Source organism: Adiantum capillus-veneris, chromosome 15, assembly GCF_014529385.1.
Source record: "Adiantum capillus-veneris isolate H3 chromosome 15, ASM1452938v2, whole genome shotgun sequence".
NCBI classification, from domain to species: domain Eukaryota; kingdom Viridiplantae; phylum Streptophyta; class Polypodiopsida; order Polypodiales; family Pteridaceae; genus Adiantum; species Adiantum capillus-veneris.
The window spans coordinates 618,540-641,385 of NC_140945.1; the positions used below are offsets into that span (position 1 = coordinate 618,540).

The 22,846-nt window shown below is 46.3% G+C and overlaps 1 protein-coding gene across 1 annotated transcript in view; it reads left to right on the plus strand.

The window, feature by feature from the left end:
• LOC147440148 (protein S-acyltransferase 21-like) overlaps positions 1–22,374 on the plus strand; it is a 63,703-nt gene extending 41,329 nt beyond the window's left edge. The window contains exons 6-9 of the mRNA XM_086529924.1: positions 19,965–20,093; positions 20,205–20,285; positions 20,368–20,562; positions 20,653–22,374. Coding sequence (XP_086386050.1) covers positions 19,965–20,093; positions 20,205–20,285; positions 20,368–20,562; positions 20,653–21,903 — 1,656 coding nt within the window. The 3' untranslated portion in view covers positions 21,904–22,374. The remainder of the gene's footprint in view (positions 1–19,964; positions 20,094–20,204; positions 20,286–20,367; positions 20,563–20,652) is intronic.
• Positions 22,375–22,846: the final 472 nt, after the last annotated feature.

Sequence of the window (22,846 nt, forward strand, 5' to 3'; positions counted from 1 at the left end):
CGACGAACCCGAAACGGGAAAATGCTTGTAAATGCGCCAAGTGTCACATTTTTATGCACTTGCCTCTTCCAAAAAAATGGGCGCTGAATTTTTAAGCTGGGAAGGCCTCATTATGCAATCTGTCACAAGTTAAGAGCTATGGAGTGCTTCCTTTCCCTCTCATGTACAGTGTGGTGCTAGGAGTGATGCCCTGCACACTACACACCGCTCTCTCTCTCCCCTACGTGCAGTTATGTGATGCCTCACAAGGCTCCTCATTTGACTGATGTACAGTTGTGTGGGTTCATGCTTTTGTGCTGAGGCAAGAGCCTCCTTGAGCAGGAACAGGGGTAGCTAGCTGCTACTCCAAAGGAGGCACTGGTGAGGGTCATAACCTCACCACAAAGGTGCAAAATCAGCGCTGTGTATGCGCTGTAATTTTACTGTTTTTCAGCCATACGGACGCGAGAACCTTTGGGAATCGTGCCCCACTGGCAGAGGACAGTTAGGGGACTGTTTGGGGCTGAAAACAAGGCAAAACTTGTAAATACAGCGTGCTGAATTTACTGTTTTTGAGTAGGAATCAGAGGGTATACGCCCGTGCAAGTGAGTTCTAGCAGGGGAATTGGTTTCGCGCGAGTTTTGGGGTTGTTATGTTGCCGAAATTTGGCCAAATCAAATGGTATCTAGGTGGATACACGTGAAGGATTCCCCGGACCTTACCTTGTAATTTACCCTCCTAAAGAATAAAGAAATATCGAAAAGGGCGCCAATTTTGGGGCCTACAGGTTGTCAGCGTCTGGTCGGAGCATTCTAGCTTCCGAGCCGTGTGTGTGTTCAAGTGTTAAGTCCCGTCGCAGGTTCTCTTTGCAAAATGCTCTGTGTGTGTGTCTAAAGTAAAGAATTTCGGGTGAAAGCCAACACCTACCGCCCTACGGGCCGGTTACAACGTATATGGTATTTGTGTCTTAACTTGGAGAAAGTTTGTAAGAAATCGCTTGTGGACATTTTCAAACTCTTTCCAAGTGGAGTTTGAGATGCTCCCACCCCACAATTCAACTCCATAAAGAAGAACTAGTGTCACCAATGTGTCAAAAAGGTACTTCTTGAGAACCTAACACTTGATGTTTCCCACATACATATGTTCTCAAATACATAGTACGCTCTCTTACCGGCTTCCAAATGACGCATAGCACATTCATGCCACTATTGATTGGCTGGAACCTCAAGGCCAAGGTACTTAAAGCTCTCAACAACTTCAAGTGTCTCATTTTTGTACACAATGCATGGCCTAATGCGATGATTCTGTCTCACCGTCGCCCTGCTTCCAACTGCCCCGCTCATGCCTGCGACCCCGCTACCCCTACTCCCCGTTGTTAGCATGCGGTTTCTGTGACATGCATGCAACTTCCCTACTGCCTTGCCTGCGCTAAACCATGCTTCACTAGCCCCTCTCTCCACTCCCGCTCCTCAGCCACCCTTATTTTCTGCCCTCGGTCACTATGAGTGTCAATGTGTGTGTTTGTGGGCTTGCAGATTTGTGTGTGTGTGTGTGTGTGTGTGTTGTTTTGGTATGTTGGTGTGTTTGCATGTTTTTGTTTTGTTTTGTTTTAGCTCTGGTTTTGTGTGGGAGTTTGTGTATGTGCCTGTTTAATGGCATGTCGGTGTATTTGAGGGTGTGTGTGAGGAGTGCTGTCACGTGACACATCCAACCCTATGTGTCCGTGGACAAGCTACAACACGACAAGGGTTCAGTCAGTCCAGTCAGTCTAGTTTTAGAAGTGATTTGGCACTTTTGTGAGTCTATTTGTAGACAGTGCATGACCAGTCACTTAGTGTAGATGCATATCCTCAAGTTGCCCACAGCATGATCATAAGCATTCCCATCAGAATCCATCAGAATCCTTCAGGGGAATTTTCCAGTGCATGTAGCCTATTTTACCTATTTTTGACATTTTTCACTTATTGTTTTTAAGTGAGTTTTGTTGGAAAGTAGGTAGGGCAATTGAGTAAGTTTGTATATAACAAACCTAGACTAGCACTAATTGGCAGAAGAGGCAGCAGGAGCACCTTGCTCAACAGGCAACTTCTCAGCAAGACCCCCCCCTGGGCAGGAGACTTAGCGTTTTCAGCCAAGGACAGCCAGCGTTTTTCTCCATTGCAGATGAGCCCCAGTGTTTTGCATTGCAGACCAACCCGGCGACAGCAAGACATCGCAGAAGCCTAGCGTTTTTGATTTGCAGATCAGCCCCAGTGTTTTGCAGATTCTCCGCGACGGAAACTCAAGAACTACCAGCGTTTTCAGTGTTCAGCCTTTAGACACCACAGAAGAACCCTCGAACCTCGCAGATCTCACCTTCCCATAGCAGTTCCTCGCCGCACGGTCAGTTTCCGCAAGGTTTACAGTTTCAGCCCGGAAAACGCAGATCAATGCGTCGTCTTTGCATCGTCATCATCGACATAGAGTCAGCATTCAGCAGATAAAGATTTGCAGATTTCAGCCCTTAGCATTTTCAATTTTCAGCCCGTCTCGTCGTCATCCTCATCGTCATCGACATCGTCGGCAAGTCCAAGCATTGTAGAGATTTGTGCAATCATAAGTAGACCGCTCTCGCCATAGAGAGTGGGGCCTTCGGAGGAGGGTTTTACAACGTCTTTGGTGTCGTATTCTCTTCTCTCTCTATCTCTCAGTCTCAGTACCTTCATTCACAGTGTTCATCACTTTGTTTGTGACCATTGCATTCTCTCACTAAAGGAACGGAAGGCTCTCCCTTTCGTAAGAAAAAGGAACCCTTGAGCACAGTTCGGAGCACTCATCTTGAGCAAAGTTCAAACATTCATTCCGTTGCACCTTACAAGTGCCCATCTGTGAGCGTGAGTTTGGGGGTGTGTGTGTTTGCCTGTGGTGTCTGTGTGTTGTGTGTGTGCATGAGTGGCTTAGCAATGCGCCTCTGCTTCATTTTCAAGATGGAGCCTCTCCAAGTTGCTCTATTGGCATTGTCGTCAGTTGCTTTGCGGGCTTCCTTCTCTCCACTGATTTAGTCGTCTGGCAGAGTGCTTATCGGATCTGGCCTCTCCAACATTGTCACATGTTCCTCCGACTTTCTTTTGCTTGCTTGACAGTAGGCCTTACCAAGCAACCCGCCAACTCCTCCGTTCCTCGGCCTATCTGCCACTTGTGGTGTTGCTGCAGCTCTCTCCGGTGTTTACATATGCATCTTCTCGCCCATCCTCCTCCTTGCCGGCTCAATTTGTTCCAGGTCGCTCGGCGGTCTTGGGTAGCATTCAGGCTGCCCCCTTACCACTTACTTGGAGGACTCTTCGCTCGGTAGATGTGAGGTGCCTATCTTTCAGAGGCATGTGTATATACTTCCTCCTCTCAGCTCTCCACTTATTTCCCAGGGCACTTTTACCCTCAATAGGAGGGGTTTTTCCCTTGAGTTTTTCAGTTATAAGCCTATGGGTGTTACAGGCTTGGACACTCCCATCGAAAAATCAAAAGCAAAACACGAAAGGAAACTTCAAAATCATTGAACTTTGAGAGAGAGAGAGAGAGAGAGAGAGAGAGAGAGAGAGAGAGAGAGAGAGAGAGAGAGAGAGAGAGAGAGAGAGAGAGAGAGAGAGAGAGAGAGAGAGAGAGATGAATGAAATGAAATGCTATATTAACGTCTTCAAAAGGCCAAAGTGACCTATGAGACGAGAAAGTTACAATGTGGTGAATCTGATACAAGGTTTGAGTAACAAAAATAAAAAGGGTGTTGAAAAAAAGAGAGAGGGCACTACCATAGAATCCTTTCAAGACAACACAATGTGGGTGTATCCTCAAAAAGGGCTAAATCATAGAAGATCCATGATCGGTCGCTGGCGGCTCTCATCAATCTCCTCCATGGTCTGTAGTCTGACCGGGTGTCGTGCATGTCGGGCCAAAGTAATCCGAATCCTTTGATGCAGCCTCCGTTGATGTTGTGTAGTCCTCCGCAGTTGCGGGCATGTGGATCTCCCTAGCTCGGTCGCTTGGTCGATCAACGTGCCTCTGGTGTGAGGCGAATGTGGGCTCTGCTGTGGTAGTAGCTCCTCCGGCTGTCCAGTGTCTGCTCTAAAGAAGTTTGTGATCCGTCTTTGGGTTTGACTAGCCTCTCCTCTCACGACTCTCACGAGGCTCTCTCTGTGTCTGTGCAGCTGAGCAAAAACAATCCCAGGCATCTCTGGTCATCGTCCCCCATGACTCTAGAGAGTGGTCCAAAGCCCTCTCTAAACAGGCAGTGGAAGCGGCCTCGTATCTCATAGTAGATTGGGCAGTGGCATGTGTAGTGCAACTCTGTCTTAGGCTCCATGTGGCATAGGGGGCGTGTCCTGGCCTCTGGTGGCACTCCATTGTATCTCCCAATGACCCGAAGTTGGCATGAAGATGTGCGTATGTGGCGATAGCACATCGTATCCCATGAGACAAGTGGGTGTCCATGTATCTAGGTCTCGTCACAAAACTGTCCTCTGTAAGCCGGAGAAGATGCTTTCTATAGAAATCCATCTTCGTGCCCAGCTCCTGTGCCGCCTACATCCAAGTCCTCCTGGTGTTTAGTTGAGTCAGGTTTTGGTGGATGAGCCTGGTGATCTCGGACTGTGTAAGAGTCAGAGAGGGTGCATTTAGTGAGTATTGGAAGGGGGGCAATCTGTCCATGCTGAACCAATGTGCCTGAAACCATGATGTCATCTCCCCGTACTAGCATGTTGTATCTCCCTGCATAGCTAACTGTCAAGAGGACTCAAGTGCTAGGCGAGCATATCTGTCTCTGGGAAGGTCCCACAGGCGGTGTATAAAGGAGACTGATCTAGTGAGCGCCTCAACCACTAGTGGGGTGGTAGCTAGCTCTGCTTGGATAATGGCCCCTGGTAGTGAAGCCTTGGCTCTCTACTAAGCCATGGGATCATATAGACCAGAGGCTTCTCCATGTCCCTCATCCATCAGTGCGAACCGACCTCCTATGATGGTCCAATCAAGGCCCCCATATCTGAGCTCCATAGAGCAATGCGGAAGCCACCAAAGTCTCAAAGAGCCAGAGCTTTGACCGAGGCTCTTGAAACTGAACCTGTGAGCACATCCTCTCCAATTCACCAATGTTGCATAGGCTCTGGTCAGTCTAGTCTTTGTTGCTCTCCTCAGTGAAAATGCTGGTCCGCTAAACACCACCCCAAGGTAAGTGTAAGCATCTATATACTCCACTGTCTCATGGCCGTATGTAAATGCGGGTGCTGATCTCGTGATCCACTGTGGGGTGGTATTAAACCACTTTCATGGGCAAAACTATGCAAAGCATCCAAGTGACGTTGCATCCCCTCTGGAGAGTCGGAGATCAACACAATATCATCAGCATATAACAATAGTGGAATCCATGTCCCTGTCAGCTGTGCACCTCTATCACCATCTCTCTCAACATAGTCAGAAACTTCATCCACATACATACAAATAGAGTAGGAGAGAGCGGGGAGTCCTGCTTCACCTCAATAGTGGAGTGAACTGATGTAGATAGCCCCTTTGAAGTGCGTGCATGTCCCACCATTGACGTGTATAACGCCATGATCACCCAAATCAGCTATGTGGGTACTCCCATCTCCTGTAGTCTCCGCATCAATCTAGTTCTGGATACTGTGTCAAATGCTTTGCGGAAGTCCACAAAGCTACAATAGATCCGTGTCCCATGTGATCTGCCCTCCTCAATGATGGCTCTGAGTGTCAGCATGTGGTCAAGTGTAGAAAAACCTCTCTTGAACCTTGCCTGCCGGTTGCACGTATACCCTCCTTTTCTGCTTATCTACTCGGCTGCTGCTCAAGAATGGATGTGTACAACCGTGGCAATGTGTGTCCAATCATGATAGTGCGATAATTCCCAAGCTCCATAGGGTCTCCTGACTCGAAGATAGGTACAATAGTAGACAAGCTCCAAGTATTAGGGAGGCCCTCACACATGGCACGGTGGAACATCACTGCTAAAAGCTCTGCGAGCAGATCCTTGGCATGTATAAAGTGCTCAGGCACCAGGCCATCATGATCATATGCTCTCTTAGTCCTCATCCTATCAATGGCCTTCTTCACCATCTCCGTGGTGAAAAAAGCACATGTATGCGGGCACGGTTCGGGGCAGTCGGTAAGGGGCGGCTGTCCGGAAACTGTGTACAAAGATGATGCATACTAGCCCCAATCCTCTGTAGAAGTAATGGCGGGGAGGGGGGGAGTGCTAACGAAAGAGTCGCCATGCCTCACCTGAGTCCTGACTCAAGAATAGCTGGTACAGATCCTACTCTAGTCGAGCCAAAAATGCCCTCTTCTTCCGCCGCACAAGGCGTTGGAAAATCCTTTATTGTCTGTGAGTGATGTCCCCCAAAAGCACCTCCCTTTGAAGTCTGGCTCTGGTCTCATGGCATTCCTCATCATACCAGCTGTTTTGTGGCATGCTCCCAAAGGGCTGTCTCTACCAAGGTTGGGTGTGTGGGTATGCCTCTGCTGCTGCATCATGCAATGTTTGTGTCAGTATAGTAGTAAGCTCCTCCTGTGTTCGCCCTGGCTTCTCAGTGCACAGTTGTTTGTAGATCCCGTCTATGTATACCGAGTCGTCTCCTGCGTGAAGGTGTAGCGAGTGGGGCTGCTACCCGTGGCATGCATGCTACACTAAACTGGAAAGAGATGGTCATTGACACAAGGGCATGATCTACTGCCACACCAACAAGTCTAGGTGGGATCTTGGATACTAGAGATGAAGCTCGGTTGTGCCATGACATAATCCATTATGCTAGCTCCATGTCTGTGTGGAAAGCGTGTAAACCTCCCGTAGCAGGAAATCTCTGTAACCCATTCAAGATGGCCAGCCCATGTGCATTCCCCATGTCTATCAAGTGTTGCCCATACTCAGTATGCTCCACATCCTGTAATAATCTAGACAGGCCTATTTTCTGAAACATCCAGCTCCCTCAACATCTCCTCTGAAGTATCATAAAATACTGTCTGATGATGGGCAATCCTAGCGTTGAAGTCCCCTAGGATGATAATGTCACCATCTCTAGAGAACTCCCATGTCATCATCCAAGATAGAAAAGGGAGACTGTCCTCTTGGCGGTGCATATATTGACGTATTCGGGGGAACTAGCTGTCACAAAGTGATGACGTGGCCACAGACAACAGAAACCCTAATTTTTGCAAGAAACCCTAAAATTCCTGCAAACCCTAAAAGCTGATGCTTTTGATTTTAAAAGCTTTTGGGCATCCCTTGTAACCTTTAAATTAGTGGTGAGGGCCTCACTTCTCAGAGCATCTGGACGCAGAGTCTGAGAGTGAAACCCTAACCGCTCTCTTGTACTTTGATGATTGATTAATATAAAAAGAAATACCGAAAGGGGCGCCAGTCTTTGGGGCCAATATCTCTAGGCACGGAACTCCGTCGGGCCAATATCTCTAGGCACGGAACTCCGTCGGGCCAGTGCAAATCTATTGTGATCTGTGAATTGTTTTGAAGTAGTTATTTGGTGCTGTCGCGATTGATTCTTGACTTGGAGTGTCCAAGTCTGTTACAGTGGTATCAAAGCACGGCCGATTTCTCTTCTACGGGAAATCCGATCCCCGAATTTTTTTTCCGCGGCACCTATGGCTTCAGGCAATGATCAGTCGACTCCCTCTGCATCTGGAGATGCGGGCAGGGATCACAACGAAGATTTTGGCGCGGAGTATGGCCCGCCTAGGCCTACTCAGGCGGAGCAGCAAGAGATGGAGCGTCGTCAATTGATTGGCGATGCAACAAAGATGATGCTCAATTTTGCCAAGGACCCGAAGATGGCAAAATATATGAACCAGACCTCTTTGGAAGAGGTACAGATGGAGTGGCAAAGAACCACAACACCACTCCCGAAACCCGCTCTCAAGAAACCTTTTGCCTCCAAGAAATATACGGAGAAGGAACTGGAGAACGTGGTTGATGCACGGATTGCTCAGCTTTTCGACGTGCAAAAGAAAGGCAAAAAGCACGGCAAAAAGCAGAAGAAAGGCACTGATTTCCCGGGATATTTGGGTCGTCGGTAGACATTTGACAAGGCAAAGAAATTGAAGAAGCGTGTTAAGTTTGAAGACCTACCCAGTTCTTCTTCTTCTTCTTCTTCTTCTTCTTCTGACAGTTCTTCTAGCTCTTCAGACTCGAGCGAAGAAGACAGGAAAAGCAAAAAGCGAAGCAAGAAACAAAGCTTCGGAAAGGGCAAGAAAAAAAAGGCAAAGAAGGCTATATCTCGCCCAGAGACTGACAGTTCTACCGAGGACTCGTCTACAGACAGCTCAGATTCCGATGACGGAAAGTTTTATGCGAACAAGAAGGATTTTTACAAAGCAAACCAGTATGACTTTCTCGAAGATAAAAGCAAGAAAGTCCGAGAGTTTAAGGAAGGTGGCCACTCGATCAAGTTTGATACTTTTTCAGGATACTCAGATGCTTCGAAGGCTTTGTCTTTTATACAGCAATTTGACATCGCTTTCGTGGGAGGACGCTATTCAGAGCACTCCAAGATTCGGAGAGTTGCCTCTTACTTTAAGAGGAATGCTCGCACTTGGTGGTCCACGCTTCTATTAAGCAAGACTGTGCTAGTTACATGGCTGAAATTTAAGAAGTTTTTTATTTCTTCTTGGTTGACGCAAGAATATGAACGAGATATACGAGCTGCTTGGAACCATCTTCGGATGACCAAGAACGATACAATCAATGCTTATTGTGAAAGATTCTGGAGCTCTTTTCTACCCGCCTCTTCATTCAAGAAGATCTCATTCAGAGAACAGATTGAGCGGTTTACCTTGGGTCTATCTACAGAGATCCGAGATCATTGCTTGGAACAGAAGTCAGCTTCCATTGAGGAGTTGATGATTCATGTGAAGCGGGGCTTTGCCATTCACTCTGGCAGTCTGACCTACCCCATAGATGAGGCCATGACACAACGAGCCGAACAGACTTCTGGGAATGAAAGTAGGAAGAAAAAGAGTAACCCAAAGAAAAAGGATGCACGACCCAAGCTTACTCCTGAGGAGAGAGCTCGCTTCATCAGAGAGGGGAAGTGCTTTGGATGCGGGGAACATGGACATATCTCCGCGAAGTGTTCTAATAAGGCACAGAAAGAACATAATGATAAAGACGACGACAGGTCTGAGAGTTCGAGAGCAGCTGAGGAATGTGGCAGAAAAGGTAGATAGAAAAGCAGAACTGGTACCACATGGCGTGGGACCTGCACCGAATCTAATGAATGAAAGTACAAACTTTGCCGCTTTTGGGGCAAAGTGACGGATCAGGAAGCTCTTTTGAAGGAGCCAAGGCCAACTTCTTTTCACTTGGAATTGGCGGCTCGATTTGGAATTATGCCCGACAGACTGACGCCACAGGCGGAGGTAGTTCGACTGGCACCCGGATGGGATGTTGCCATTACACCGAGCATTCGCAAACTTTGTTTGCAATGACAGGGGTGTTCAGGGCACGCGAGTGACGTTCTACTTAGGATCCCTTGGTACCACAAGAACTACGCCGTGGTTGACTACCGGGCCGAGAAAGCGACTTTGATAAATGAAGGGCTTAGAGATTGTACTTGATGAACTTCAGTTTCTTACTCGTTCTTTTGGGAGAGAACTGAACGTTGGATAAAGGTTGAATATGTTTTGACCTGATCAAAAGAACGCCAAGATTTTTCTCCACACTCATGCCGATTGATTTTCAGAGGGCCTGAAGATCAAACCATTGATCTGATACTTGGAAGCACGCCACCGAATCGGCCACCTTACCATGTGAGCCGAGTACAGAATGAAAAGATTATGAACCCAATGAAAGACCTCTTGGAAAAGGGTCTTGTCCATTTTAGTACTTCACCGTATTGCTCTCCAGTGTTGTTGGTTTTGAAGAAAGACGGATCTTGGAGAATGTGCATCGATTATAGAACTCTCAATGAAATCACCATCAAGAACAAATTTCCGATTCCTAGGATCGATTATATACTCGACAAGTTACAGGATCCTCGTGCTTTAGCAGGATTGACTTGAAGAGTGGATATCATCAGATCAAGATAGCACCAGGAGATGTCTACAAGACAGCTTTTCGGACGACTTTTGGGTTATTTGAGTTTTTGGTGATGCCTTTTGGCTTAACCAATGCTCCTGCGACATTTAACCGGATGATGGACAAGAATTTTCGAGAGTACAGGCTATTTGTTGACACTTTCTTTGACGACATCATTGTTTTCTCCAAGAATGAGGCAGAACACAGAGATCATTTGCTTCAAGTCTTTCAGGCATTACGAGATCACACATTAGTGATTAATGCAAAGAAAAGTGAATTTTTCCTACCAGAGATACACTTTTTGGGACACATTGTGTCAGCAGCAAGAGTGCAAATGGACCCGGCCAAGATAGAGACTATCAGTGATTGGCCCGATTTGAGGAATGTCCATGAAGTTAGAAGCTTCTTGGGACTGTGTTCGTACTACAGGCGGTTAATACGAAAGTTTGCGGAGGTTGCTTCCCCTTTGCATACCTTGACACAGAAAGGAGTACCTTTTTCGTGGGGACCCACAGAGGTGACTGCCTTTCGGACATTGAAAGAGAAATTGACTACGGGACCCGTTTTGACTTTGCCGGACTTGCAGGAGTCATTCGAAGTATATTGTGATGCTTGTGGTCGTAGTCTGGGTGCGGTCTTGATGCAAGAAGGCCATGTCATAGCTTACGAGAGCCGTTTGTTCTCTAGGCCGGAGATGACAACACAGATCTATGAGAAAGAGCTTTTGGCGGTTATCCATGCTCTTACTCAGTGGCGGCATTACCTACTCGGAGCGGATTTTACTGTCTTTACAGACCATCAGAGTTTGTGCTACTTCTTGTCACTGAAGCAGCTTTCGGAAAAGCAGATGCGGTGGGCGAACATCTTGTCACAGTTCCACTTCCAGATTGTCCATGTGCAGGGACAAAAGAATGTGGTGGCAGATGCTTTGTCTCAGAAACCGTTGGTTCTGGCTGTTTCCGCGATACATCATAGGAGCTTCGAGGATATGGTCGATCAGTATGTCACAGATACAGATTTTGCTGATATTTTCACACGGATATGGGATGGGGAGACAATAGCTGGATACTCCCTTCGCGAAGGCTACTTGATGAAAAAGACTATGTTGTGCGTTACACAGCCGTTGAGGGAAAAGGTTATGACTGAATGCCACTGTCCACCTTTTACGGGTCACCGCGGCATTGCTACCACCATGAAGGGGGTAGAGAGATACTTCTTTGGACCGAGACTCAAAAAGGATGTGGAAGAGTTTGTGCGCAGTTGCTTGGTATGCCAGAAGGTCAAGTTTGACAGGCATAAGGCACAGGGATTGTTACAGCCTTTACCCATACCCACCCACCCTTGGGAAAGTATTGCAATGGATTTCATTTTTGATCTCCCAAGAACACAGAATGATCACGATGATTTTCCGATTACATGGCACGTCTGAGACGATTGTATCCGACAGAGACCCCAGATTTATGAGATTGTTTTGGAAGGCAATTTGGGAGAACATTGGCATGCAGTTGCAGTTCTCGTCATCGTTCCACTTGTAGACTAACGGGCAATTTGAGATTGCCAATTCAGTGATTTAGATTTATTGAAGTCTTGTATCTCGGATCAGAAGACTCAATGGGAAAAGAACTTACCTTTGGTGGAATTTGCCTACAATAACACGATACACTCTTCGACGGGGAAGACGGCATGTGAGATTGTTGAAAGTGTTGTGAATGTTCCATCCTTCCTGAGCACAAAAGATTAGATATTTGAAGTGGATGAATATTCGCGAGATTTGGATACGGCTTTTGCCAAGGTTCGCGAGACTTTGCAGGAGTCTCAAGAACGACAAAAAAAGGCAGCGGATCGCCATCGTCGCGACTTGAAATTGAAGGAGGATGATTGGGTGCTCTTACGTTTTGAGAAGGCACGCCTACGAAAGAAAAAGGGAAAGGAGAGGCTTTTTCCAAAGCTTAGTATGCGATACTACGAACCTTTCCAGATTACTGAAAAGATAAATGATGTCTCCTTCCGATTGAAACTGCCAGATACTTGGAGGATTCATAATGCATTGCATGTGAGTCTCTTGAACCCTGTTAAGGGTGATGTGCCTGATGATGGGGAGCCTGATGAGCAACCCGAAGTGGAAGAAAACGAGGAGATCCTTGTTCCTGAACAGATTTTGGCACATAACGATACGAAGAAAGGTAAAGTCCGAAGGCGGTTCTTGGTTTAGTTCAAGAACTTTCCTGCATTTGATGCGAAGTGGATGGAGAAGGAGGACCTAGCAGATACACCTCGGATTGTGAAACTTTACCTCGATGTTTTGGTTTAGCATTGTCTACTCTAAACGGAACCCAGAAACTGAGCTTGGCCGAAGCTCTGGTGCAGTGGGATGCACAAGAGGGGAGTTACTCCGCTCCTTTGTCAACAGTTGCCTCGATTTTGATACTAAAGTCACTGATGTCTCTTTGAGCTTCAGGGATACTGAGAGCTGACAGCATTCTGCTGGATGACTTTATAAAATGGAATTCCTGATTATGATACTGATTTGTTCTTGACTTCTTGTGAATGCAGGAACTGATAGACGAAATGACTGCAGCATTTTGGTCTACTTGATCTCGAATAGACATGGTTGCAATAGGGGTTAGTCAATCGGACATCGATGAGGTCCCGATTGGACCTAGATGTGATTGCTAGCTACATTGCCGATAAATCATGGTCTAAGATCCGAATGAATGTTGAATGTCATGTGATGTCCTATGATGTCTGGTGATGTCCTGTGATGTGACTGTCGATTTTGTACATGTGCTAGATGTGTGTTCCTAGTACGTAGGTACTAACAGTCAGTGTCTGCTAAGACGGTTTATGGCTTTTGTCGGTTTTGCAGGCGTAATCGCGGTCGATTACAATGCTTTCAAGAGGGGGTATGTCAAAAAGTGATGACGTGGCCACGGACAGCAGAAACCCTAATTTCTGCCAGAAACCCTAAAATTCCTGCAAACCCTAATTTCCGGAAATCGCGGAGGCTGAATTTTGCTTTTTTTTTTAATAAAAAAAGAGAAAAAGACTCTCTAAGAGAGAGAGAGAACTGATGCTTTTGATTTTAAAAGCTTTTGAGGCTCTGCTTTTGGGCATCCCTTGTAACCTTTAAATTAGTGGTGAGGGCCTCACTTCTCAGAGCATCTAGACGCAGAGTCTGAGAGTGAAACCCTAACCGGTCTCTTGTACTTTGATGATTGATTAATATAAAAAGAAATACCGAAAGGGGCGCCAGTCTTTGGGGCCAATATCTCTAGGCACGGAACTCCGTCGGGCCAGTGCAAATCTATTGTGATCTGTGAATTGTTTTGAAGTGGTTATTTGGTGCTGTCGCGATTGATTCTTGACTTGGAGTGTCCAAGTCTGTTACACTAGCAAATAGCAATGTAGAGATATCTGCCTGTCTCTGCTTTCAATCTCACCCACATGTACTTGACGTGCTCATCCCTGTGGGCTATAAGTATCAATGGCTGCAACTCCTCCCTGAACAACACTGCCACTCCTCTTGAGCCTCGTCCTCTGCGCTCCGATCGCGTCTCCTGTCTGGAGGCTGTCTCCCATCTGTATCCACTGACGTGAGGCATAGTAGACTGCCCAGGGACCCGATGTGTCTGAGATTAGAAAATGATGTCTCTCCCAGTAAAACTATCTCCAAAAGCTCCCACATCAAGGCGTAGAGATCCATTGCAATTCCAAGTAGCAACTTTGAGTGTGGTCCCATAGGTCTCGCATCGTCATGTGGAGCATCGCTCCAAAATCACCACCCTCTTCCATCTCGGTAAAAGGCATTCTTACCTTTTTCCCTTGCCGCTCTAATCTCCGGCATTACCTCCTACATATGAGCGATCTGTGAGAGGGTAAGGTCATCTCCAAGAAAAATACACGTCTTCTTAAGAGTTGGTCTCTTCTTCACAAAGTCCTCCTTTGCTTCCATGGAGGGAAGACGAAGGATGAGTGCCCTTTCTTTCGAGGTTTCCCCATTGCTTCTGTTTTTCTTATTGCCCACTCTCCAAGCTCTCGTGTGCATCGGCTCATTGATCCCCATCATAGTCATGAGTTCTTTTACCTCTTCGTTCACATTATCCTCGTCTTTAAGGCCACAAATTCTTACATGTAAGGTGTGCATACATCTTCTTTGCTCCTCTTCTAGTGTGAGGTTAATAATGGTGGGTGTGGACGTTGCTTCCTTGCCTTTTCCTTTCTTGGCGACCTTGATCCGTTTCTCGGCCTTATCCGCTTTGTGTCTTTGTAATAACATCCACCCAAGAAGTCGTCATTTCTTTGTGGTGCTCTTCCCCTCTTTGATGGCCCGCACTTGCTCTTTAATCGTGCTGAGTTCTTCTATTACCGAGGGTTGTAGTCCTCCCTCTTCAAGTGTGTTTTGTGATTGCACCTCGGCAAGCTCCTTCTTGAGTAACGCAATCTCTTCATCTTGGGCCATCACATGATCCACCAGTGTGGTTTGCCTTCTTGGACCAATATGCATTCTTCGAGTATCTTTATTTTACCCAAGAGGTAGCGGTTGATCGTGTTAATGTCTCGGTATTCCTTCTTTGCATTTTTGAATGGCATACTCTACAAGGTTAACTTTGTCATTCTGCTTCTTCATGCCTGATAGCCGCCAAAAGCGAAGGGGATTAGGAGTTCTTGCTGTGAAGAAAGAACCACACTATGTCCACATCATACATACATATCGTCCGCGCATCATGCATACATGTGTATTGTATTCTCCACATCAAGCCTACAATCCTCTGATTTTCTGAATTTTCTAGATTTTCAAACTTCCTAATTTCTATTTACTGTCTGGCTGGGTTTTTAAATTTTCTGATTTCTACTTACTGTTTGATCTGTCTGGGCAGTGACTGGGAACCTGTGCGAGCAGTGGCGGGTAGAGGAGAGACTTGCGCGAACAGGGGCGGGAGGTGGGCCAGTGCGAGCAAGACGCTAGCCTGCGAACCATATTGCCCAGCCTGCGCGTCGCAAACCCTAAAACAGGTCGTCACGAACCCTAATTCAGTACTTGCGTGTAACAAACCCTATCAGACAGCAGCGCGAACCCTAAATACCCCAGAACTGCGTGCGCATGGTACTGGAGCCTGCACGTGAGAACCTGTTGGCGTTGCTGTACTGCTGCGTTCCCTGCCTGCGCGTGAGAACCCTTGTCGGCGTTGCATCCCTACACCCTTGGCCCGTCCACGGAGAGAGAGGAGAGTTGACATGGCACGACGGAGTTTCTGCCCAAAAGCACTACCCCCAAAGACTGGCGCCCTGTAACTGGGATAGGCACCACCTACCAATGGAAAAGAACAGATTGAGCAGCTTTTAGCACTTCAAATAACAATTGAACTGAAAGAGATAGACGACACGAAACGGGGAGTGGCGGAGTTCCACCCCAAGAGAGCACTGGCCCCAAAGGTTGGCGCCCCTTTCTGTATTTCTTTATATTGCTTAAACTCAGTACAACGCTGGTACTCTAGACTCTGCACCTTCTTCCGGAAGCATGCCAAAGAATGAGCCCTTGGCTCATATTTAAGGGCCCTTGGCCATGAAAAGCAGTTACATGAAAAGCTACAAAAAAGCATCAGGCCCAAAAACGCTGAGCCCAAAAAGCTGCCAGCGTGAATTACGGAAATCGTACACTTGCGATATCAACACCTACTAGCGCAAAACGCGGAAATCGGTACTGCTGCTACGTCATCATGTCAATGTGAATTTCGGGCTATCCGTACAGCAGTGGCACGTCATAAACTGCTCACTTGGGCCCCATTGGACGGGGTCCCATAAGTTGGTGGGAACTCTTCTTCAAAAATAGGCTACTCGGCAAGACTTTGTAAGTTGGTAAAACTTCTTATGTTGCTTCCTCTTAGGGTTTAAGCCCCTCTTCCGGGATCTACAAGTTGGCTCCGCTCTTCAGTGATTTAACATGTTAGCAGTTTGTGACACGTCCCTTTCGGTATTTCTTTATTATTGCTCACATCAAAGTACAACTCCCAAGGGTCCTCTACTCAGACTCTGCGTCAAGATGCTTTGCAGAGTGAGGCCCCAAGGGTTCTTTATAAACAATACAAGGGTTGCCTAAAAGCAGAGCCCCAAAGGCAATTTGTTCAAAAGCACTTCTTCCCAAAAGCATCTGCTCTCAAAAGCTAGCACTAGAAACTACAAAAAGCTGCCAGTGAAAATTGCGGAATCCGTATAGCTGCCATGTGGCACCAGTAGCCAAAACACGGAAATTCTGGAATCTGTATTATCTTGGCACATCATCAACCATACGGACTGCCACGTCAGCATGTTAGTGCATTTTACGAAATTCCTCCTCAGAGTTCAAGCTTTTGATCTTTAGGGTTTTAGGCCCCTCGATCGATGCCCAAATTTATTTCGAAGTTCAATTCTTTAGTTTCTCTTGTCGACTCGGCCATTTCTCTTCCAGTTGGGCATGCCACGTCATCACTTTGTGACATCCCCCCCTCTTGAAAGAATTGTAATCGCCCTCGATTACACCTGCAAAAACAACCAAAGGACAGAAACTCTCTTAAGTAGACACTGACTCTATGTTCTCATGCACCAGACTCCACCAATCCAATACCTCTACAAAGACATTAGTCATTGATCAATCACATCTCTGTCAAGGGTCTCATATACAGATCTTGATCAGTGTAACCATTAAATCACATCCAGACCACGTTGATCTTTTTACGGATGTCTTGATCTACTAAATCTTATTACTAGCAGATTCATATCTTGCATTTCACATTTCAATTAAGCAAACCATGCCCATGACCATCCCCACAAGACAGTACATCCAAATAGCATGCAGTTCACAAATCACACACTTAGTTCACACTGAACATTGTGTTTCAATCATTCTATTCAGCCATCTCATTTTGTCTAGAACTCTTGATGCACTTAGATCATTGTGCAACCATCTCATCCTTTAAGAACTCTTGATGTACTCACAACAATATATCTCATCTAGATAGACATCTATCTTGATGCACTAGAATCTCATTCAGTTCACATTCATTTCTTTTTCACTTAGCCATCACATCCAGATCTCACCGATCTCTAACAGATGTCTAGATGCACTAAGTTCAATTTATTCATCAGACAAAATGTTGCAGACATTTCATCTTTCTCTACATGTCTCTAAGAATACACACATGAAAGAGTACATGTTTTCAATTCAATCTAGGAAATTTCCAATTCAGTTCACACAGTTTATAAAGTCGTTCCGCAAAATATTGTCAGCCCGTCAGTACCCTTAAATCTTAAAGAGAAATTAGTGACTTTATTCAATCTAGGCAATCATGGGAACTTGATGTAGATGCTTGGCTCTGCAAGGCTAAGGGCTGAAATGCAAAAACGTAATGGGACTGATGGGATCTGCGAATGACGACGAGGCTATGGGCCGACTTGCTAATGTTGATGTCGGCGATGGGCTGAGAACTGAAAAATGCTGGCTGATCTGCTACTGTGGGCTGAAAACTGACGGCGATGCAATCTGCTACTGATGGCTGAAAATGCTGGTGGGCTGAATGTGCTGATGGAAAAACGCCATGGGTGCTGATGGCGGAACCGAAGTGCTAAAAGTCTGTTTAGTCTGTTCTTTTCCGTTGGCACGTGGTGCCTGTCTCGTGACACTGGCCAAGCTTTGTAGTTGTTGTAGCAGTTCGGAGCAAGCTCACTCAGATTGGGCAGCTTCAAGCTGCCCTTGACCTGGTTATGGAGGAGAATCGTGAACTCAAAGCTCGCCTTAGCAAGCTAGAGGCACGCTTTGATGCCATGGCCCATCTTGCCGCCGACAAAGTAAAAGAAGTCGAAGCAAAGGGCACCCAAGCACAATCAGCCGCCTTTGCCAAAGTACAGACTTGCGTGACAATGGAGTTCCGTGAGCAAAGACTCCAAGAAGAAAATGCCCTCAAGGTTCGCATTGGTGGGCTTCCCTCGCCATGGTGCGACACCGAGGACACTCTCCAAGAAGCAATCACCAAGCTCAACGACATCTTCCAACCAATTAACATCAAACCTGAAACAGTTTCTTGGATCAACGACACACACAAGCAAATGCCGCCCGAGCATTCTCTTCTCACTTTCAAGGACAAAGAGGATAAAACGCAGTTGCTACGACAATCTCGACTCCTCTAGGGGACAAAGATTTGGATTAGCGAGGAGCTGACAACAAATCAACTAAAGATAAAAAAGAATGAGCTCAAGAAGATGCACGAAGCCTGCAAGCAAGGTAAATGGGCAGAATATCGGGGTGGTAAAGCCATCATCCAAGAGTAACGAGCCCCTAAAAAGTCTCTGCCTAACCCTCCTTAGATCTCGTTTCATTTTTCTCTTCCTCTTTTTACCTTGTCGATTGGACCCTCAGTCCTTAAACGATATGTATCCGATGGCTTCACTTATAAGCAACGAACCGATGTAATGTTTTTGTGGTGGTTCCATGGGTCATATCTGACCTACGTGGACGATAAAGCAATCTATTTCAGTGCAGTTGAATTCACGATAATTTTAGTTCCCATTCAGAGGCAGACATCAAAGGCGGTAGTTACAGGGAATGGCCATTTTCGGGTCTCCATTCTGCGTTCCCATTCTAGCTTCCCGTTCCGTGTTTCAGATACTCATCCGTGTTTCAGACGTGAGTATCCATAACATGGTGCTCAATTGGGGACTGTTGAGCGGCATGAAGACCTTATGGTTTACTCCTCTCACGGCCTTGCCATGTTCTCTCGTTGGTATGATGGATCCTGATGGTGCTGTTGTTGGGGTCGTAGTTCTTATAAATACTTTTTGTGTGATCCATGATTCAGTGATGTCATTAAAGGCTTATTGTCTGGTCTGCAAGATGGTTGAGATCAAGCTCTCTACTTTAGAGCTTAGAGACTATCTCCAGGCAGCCATTTATTCTAGGCCTAACATCAAGATTGTGGATATCTTCCAAGGGGGAGAGGTTGAGGCATCAAATAAGGTAGATGGGGAACTAGCACAGAGCCCTTTGGATTGGAGCAAAGCATTCTATTATTTCTACAGATGGAGATGGGGCGTGGACCTCTCTATCTTGGGTGAGGGTATGGCAATTACAGTTTGATTACCAGGACTTCTTCCAGAGTTTTGGCCATACATTTCAGAGAGTTACTTGGTGAGGGTCAGACCCCATCCGATAGAGGTTGATCTCAGATCCACAAGCAAAACACTGTCCAAGAAGCCTAATGAAGAAAACTCTCTACCAATCCTCTCCCCCATGAATAGTAAGTAGAGAGATTAACCATATTGGAAGGATAACTCTAATATTGGGAGCCATCTCTCTTCCTACTATTCACAGGTGAGATAATTGGCGGAGAGTTTTCTTCATTGGGTTTGTAGGATACTGTTGCTTGTGGGAGACCCAGCCATTTGGCAGCGGCATACGATTTCAGGATAGTGCATGAGCATAGAGAATAGGCAGAAGAACAGGAGAGGCAAGAGGCTCTGAGGGACTCTTGTTCAGCAGGTAATTCTAGCAGAGGCAGAGAGATCCAGAAGAAAGAGGCTAAGAAAAGGAGACACAGGAGATAGAGGCAATCAGAGGTGCAGGGATTCCACTCCCAGGATTCCACCTCATACACAGACCCACTCTCCTTTGGGTGGTGTACCTCCTCCATCACCTGTCGAGCCTGGTGGCATACTATCTGTCACCTCCCCCTGGGTATGATATTCCTCTAGCTGTGTCGATGACACAGTCTGAAATGAGCTTTCCACCTCTTGTATCTCATAGAGTTTTTTGATCTTAAAAGATATTCCTGTGTGTGCAGAAAATTGTTTTGTAGTTTACATTTTTGATTGAGCATATTGTCCTCTCTAAAGCTTGAAACATCTGTAAGAAGCATTTATGTCATATTTTCCTTATTGCTTTATTGTTTGCAGCTTGTGCTGGATTGGGGTATTGGATTGGTTGTGCTAGTACGATGCTTTACGGACAAGAGAGAAATTGAGAAGCAGATTGTAACAAAGCTTGGTAGTGGGTTTTCAAGGGCACCATTTGTTGCTATTGTGGTAAAAGTTAAAAAGATCTGGTTGAAAATAGAAAATTTCTGCTTACGGAGCTCATGCAAATTTAAAGCAGTGATTAACCATGACATGATGGTGGATCATCTTATCTTTCAGGCAGTCTGTACGTTGATCCCGCTTTTGGCGTCCATACCTCTTGGGGAGCTGTTCTTTTTCCATATCATACTCATAAGGAAGGTCAGTCTATTTCTGAAATGATCAGGTAGAGGCTACAGAACTACAATGTTTTTCCTGCACTCCCTTAGCTTTAATGTTGCAGGGTATTACGACTTACGAATATGTTGTAGCAATGAGAGCTCAGGGTGAACCTCAAGGACTGCCAGAACTTGAGCAGCAAAGTGCACAGTCATCTCCTACAAGCTCAACAGCAACTGGATTAAGTGGCTCCAGTTCTCTTGGTCTACAGTATAGAGGAGCATGGTGCACCCCACCCAGGATCTTTGTTGAGAATCAGGTATATTGTTATTTTATGTGCCATACTTTGAGCTGAGACTGCTATGAAAAGGTTCTTTATCTTAACCTTCTATATTTGTTCTGTGCGAAGGAAGATGAGGTCATACCACACTTAGGTCCAGGAAGGATTCCATCTACGATAGATCCTGATGCCACAGCTCTGCAGGGGAGGGCGGAAAGCAGGTCAAACAAGCGGGGGGTTCGAATAAGTGCGTGGAAATTGGCAAAACTAGATCCAAATGAAGCTGTGAGAGCAGCCTCAAAGGCTCGTGAGAGATCCTCCGTCTTACGCCCACTTGGATCTCGGGAGGTTGGAACATCTGAAATCGGCTACAGTTCAAGCAGCAATGTAAGCATTCACAGCAGTATGGCGGCAGATTACGGGGGTTTGGGGAGTAGAAGAGAAATTTTACGGGACATTGGCTCACCAAGGACAGCATACCCTCCTAGTCGGGCAACCAGCAAGGATGGGTTGAGTGGCAGTAGTCTGAGCAGTCCAGGGCATACGACAGTCAATTCTTCGGCGGTTACCAGCCCGTTGCCTCTAGAGGCACGGTTTGGGGCTGCAACTGCACTTTCAAGACCTAGAGCTACACTCAGTACCAATCTGCAACGAGGAATGCCTTCTGGAACGTATGACAGCAGACGTGGTTTACCAATCTATCATGCCACAACCCTGCCATCTTCGTCCATTGAGCACCCATCTTGGGTAGGCACCACTCCCATAAGTGATGCAGGTGAGATTTCAAGTGCTGGAGATAGTGTGGATGAGAGACGGAGGAATGGTATGGTTGATAGCGAGGCCAGGCAAAGTCAAATAAGCAGCAATACATCCAGAGAAGGGAGAAGTGCAGTTTATTGGGACCGAATGGCAGGCAGGTTTATTTCTGTGCCAACTCGGAACCATCTCATGAGAATTTCAAATCCCTTCTCCAGACATCCACAGGCAGCATCAGGTGGGGTTTCGGGGGGGAGTTCTTCTGTTGCTGTTCATGGAGGTTCTTCAGCTGCTGTACATAGAGGCATAGGGCGTGGTTCCCCAGAAGATCTCCGAAGCACACAAGGTCATAGTGCAACGAGTGAGTCAGCTTCATTTGTTTCACCTGAGAATCTCACGTACAGCGGTACGTCGATCTTTTTTGGTGGACCTCTCAGTATGCCAGTGCCTGGAAGTAGCAGAAAGGAGAATTCACCTGTAGGAAATCTTGATGCAATGCAAGCGAGGCCTGTGAACAGTCGAAGTGCTCAACGTGGATCTGGTGTTCGCTCACAATCTCCAGTTTTTGTTCCCCCTCGATCTTCACACGCAAACAAAGCAGATTCAAATTTCACATCCCCTTGAAAGTCTTTCCAAAATTTTGCCTTCACAGCAATGCATGCTCCGGCAATTTGGAGTATGAAAGGGCTGCACTTGAAATGTGTGATAAGCTGCAGAGGAGTTGACAAATGAGCAATGGCATGGATGGGAACTTGTGAGAATATGATTAAACAGCCCATCCGTTGGCAAAGGGCTGGTGGCTGGACATGGACATGGACATGGACATGCTGCTTTTTCTGAGTAGCACCACTCCGTGGTCACATTCATTGCACCCATGATAACTGGAAAGACCTCCTGGATTTGGGGTACCAATGCCCCGTCTAAAATGAATGCCGCTTGGTGTACATACTCGGGGTAGCCCATGGTGTACAAGTGTGAAAAGGTAGGCATTGGACAAGAGTTTTTAGAATTCAAAGAATGAATATACTTGAGTTGTTTGGTCATGGTTGATCTCTACCCACGTTCATATGCAAAAAAGCACTTGCTTTGTTTGCCTGTTTTTTTTCTGAGGGTGGTGCTGCTCGGTTGTGCCAGAGTTGGAATCTTGAAAAACTTAGGAAGAAGGGATGAGAGAGAGAGAGAGAGAGAGAGAGAGAGAGAGAGAGAGAGCTCATTTCCTACCTTCTTAAGACTCATGGGTGAACACCAAGACCCAATAGAGTTATCTTGAATTCCTCTTACAAGTGAAAGATTCCTCAAAGATGCATATCTCTCTCTCTCTCTCTCTCTCTCTCTCTCTCTCTCTCTCTCCACCTCCACACGCTCTTCACTCAACGTATGTTTTGGAGTGTCTTCATTATGTTCAGTTGTTTGGATGTCTAGACAATCAACCATCATTTGATACTCGTTACCTAGGGGCTACATGTACAATGATAACTTTATGCACTCTATGATTTCAAAGGTAACCATTGTGCATCTCATGTAGTAATTGAGTTGCTAACAAGACAAATCTTCTACTGTTGTGCGT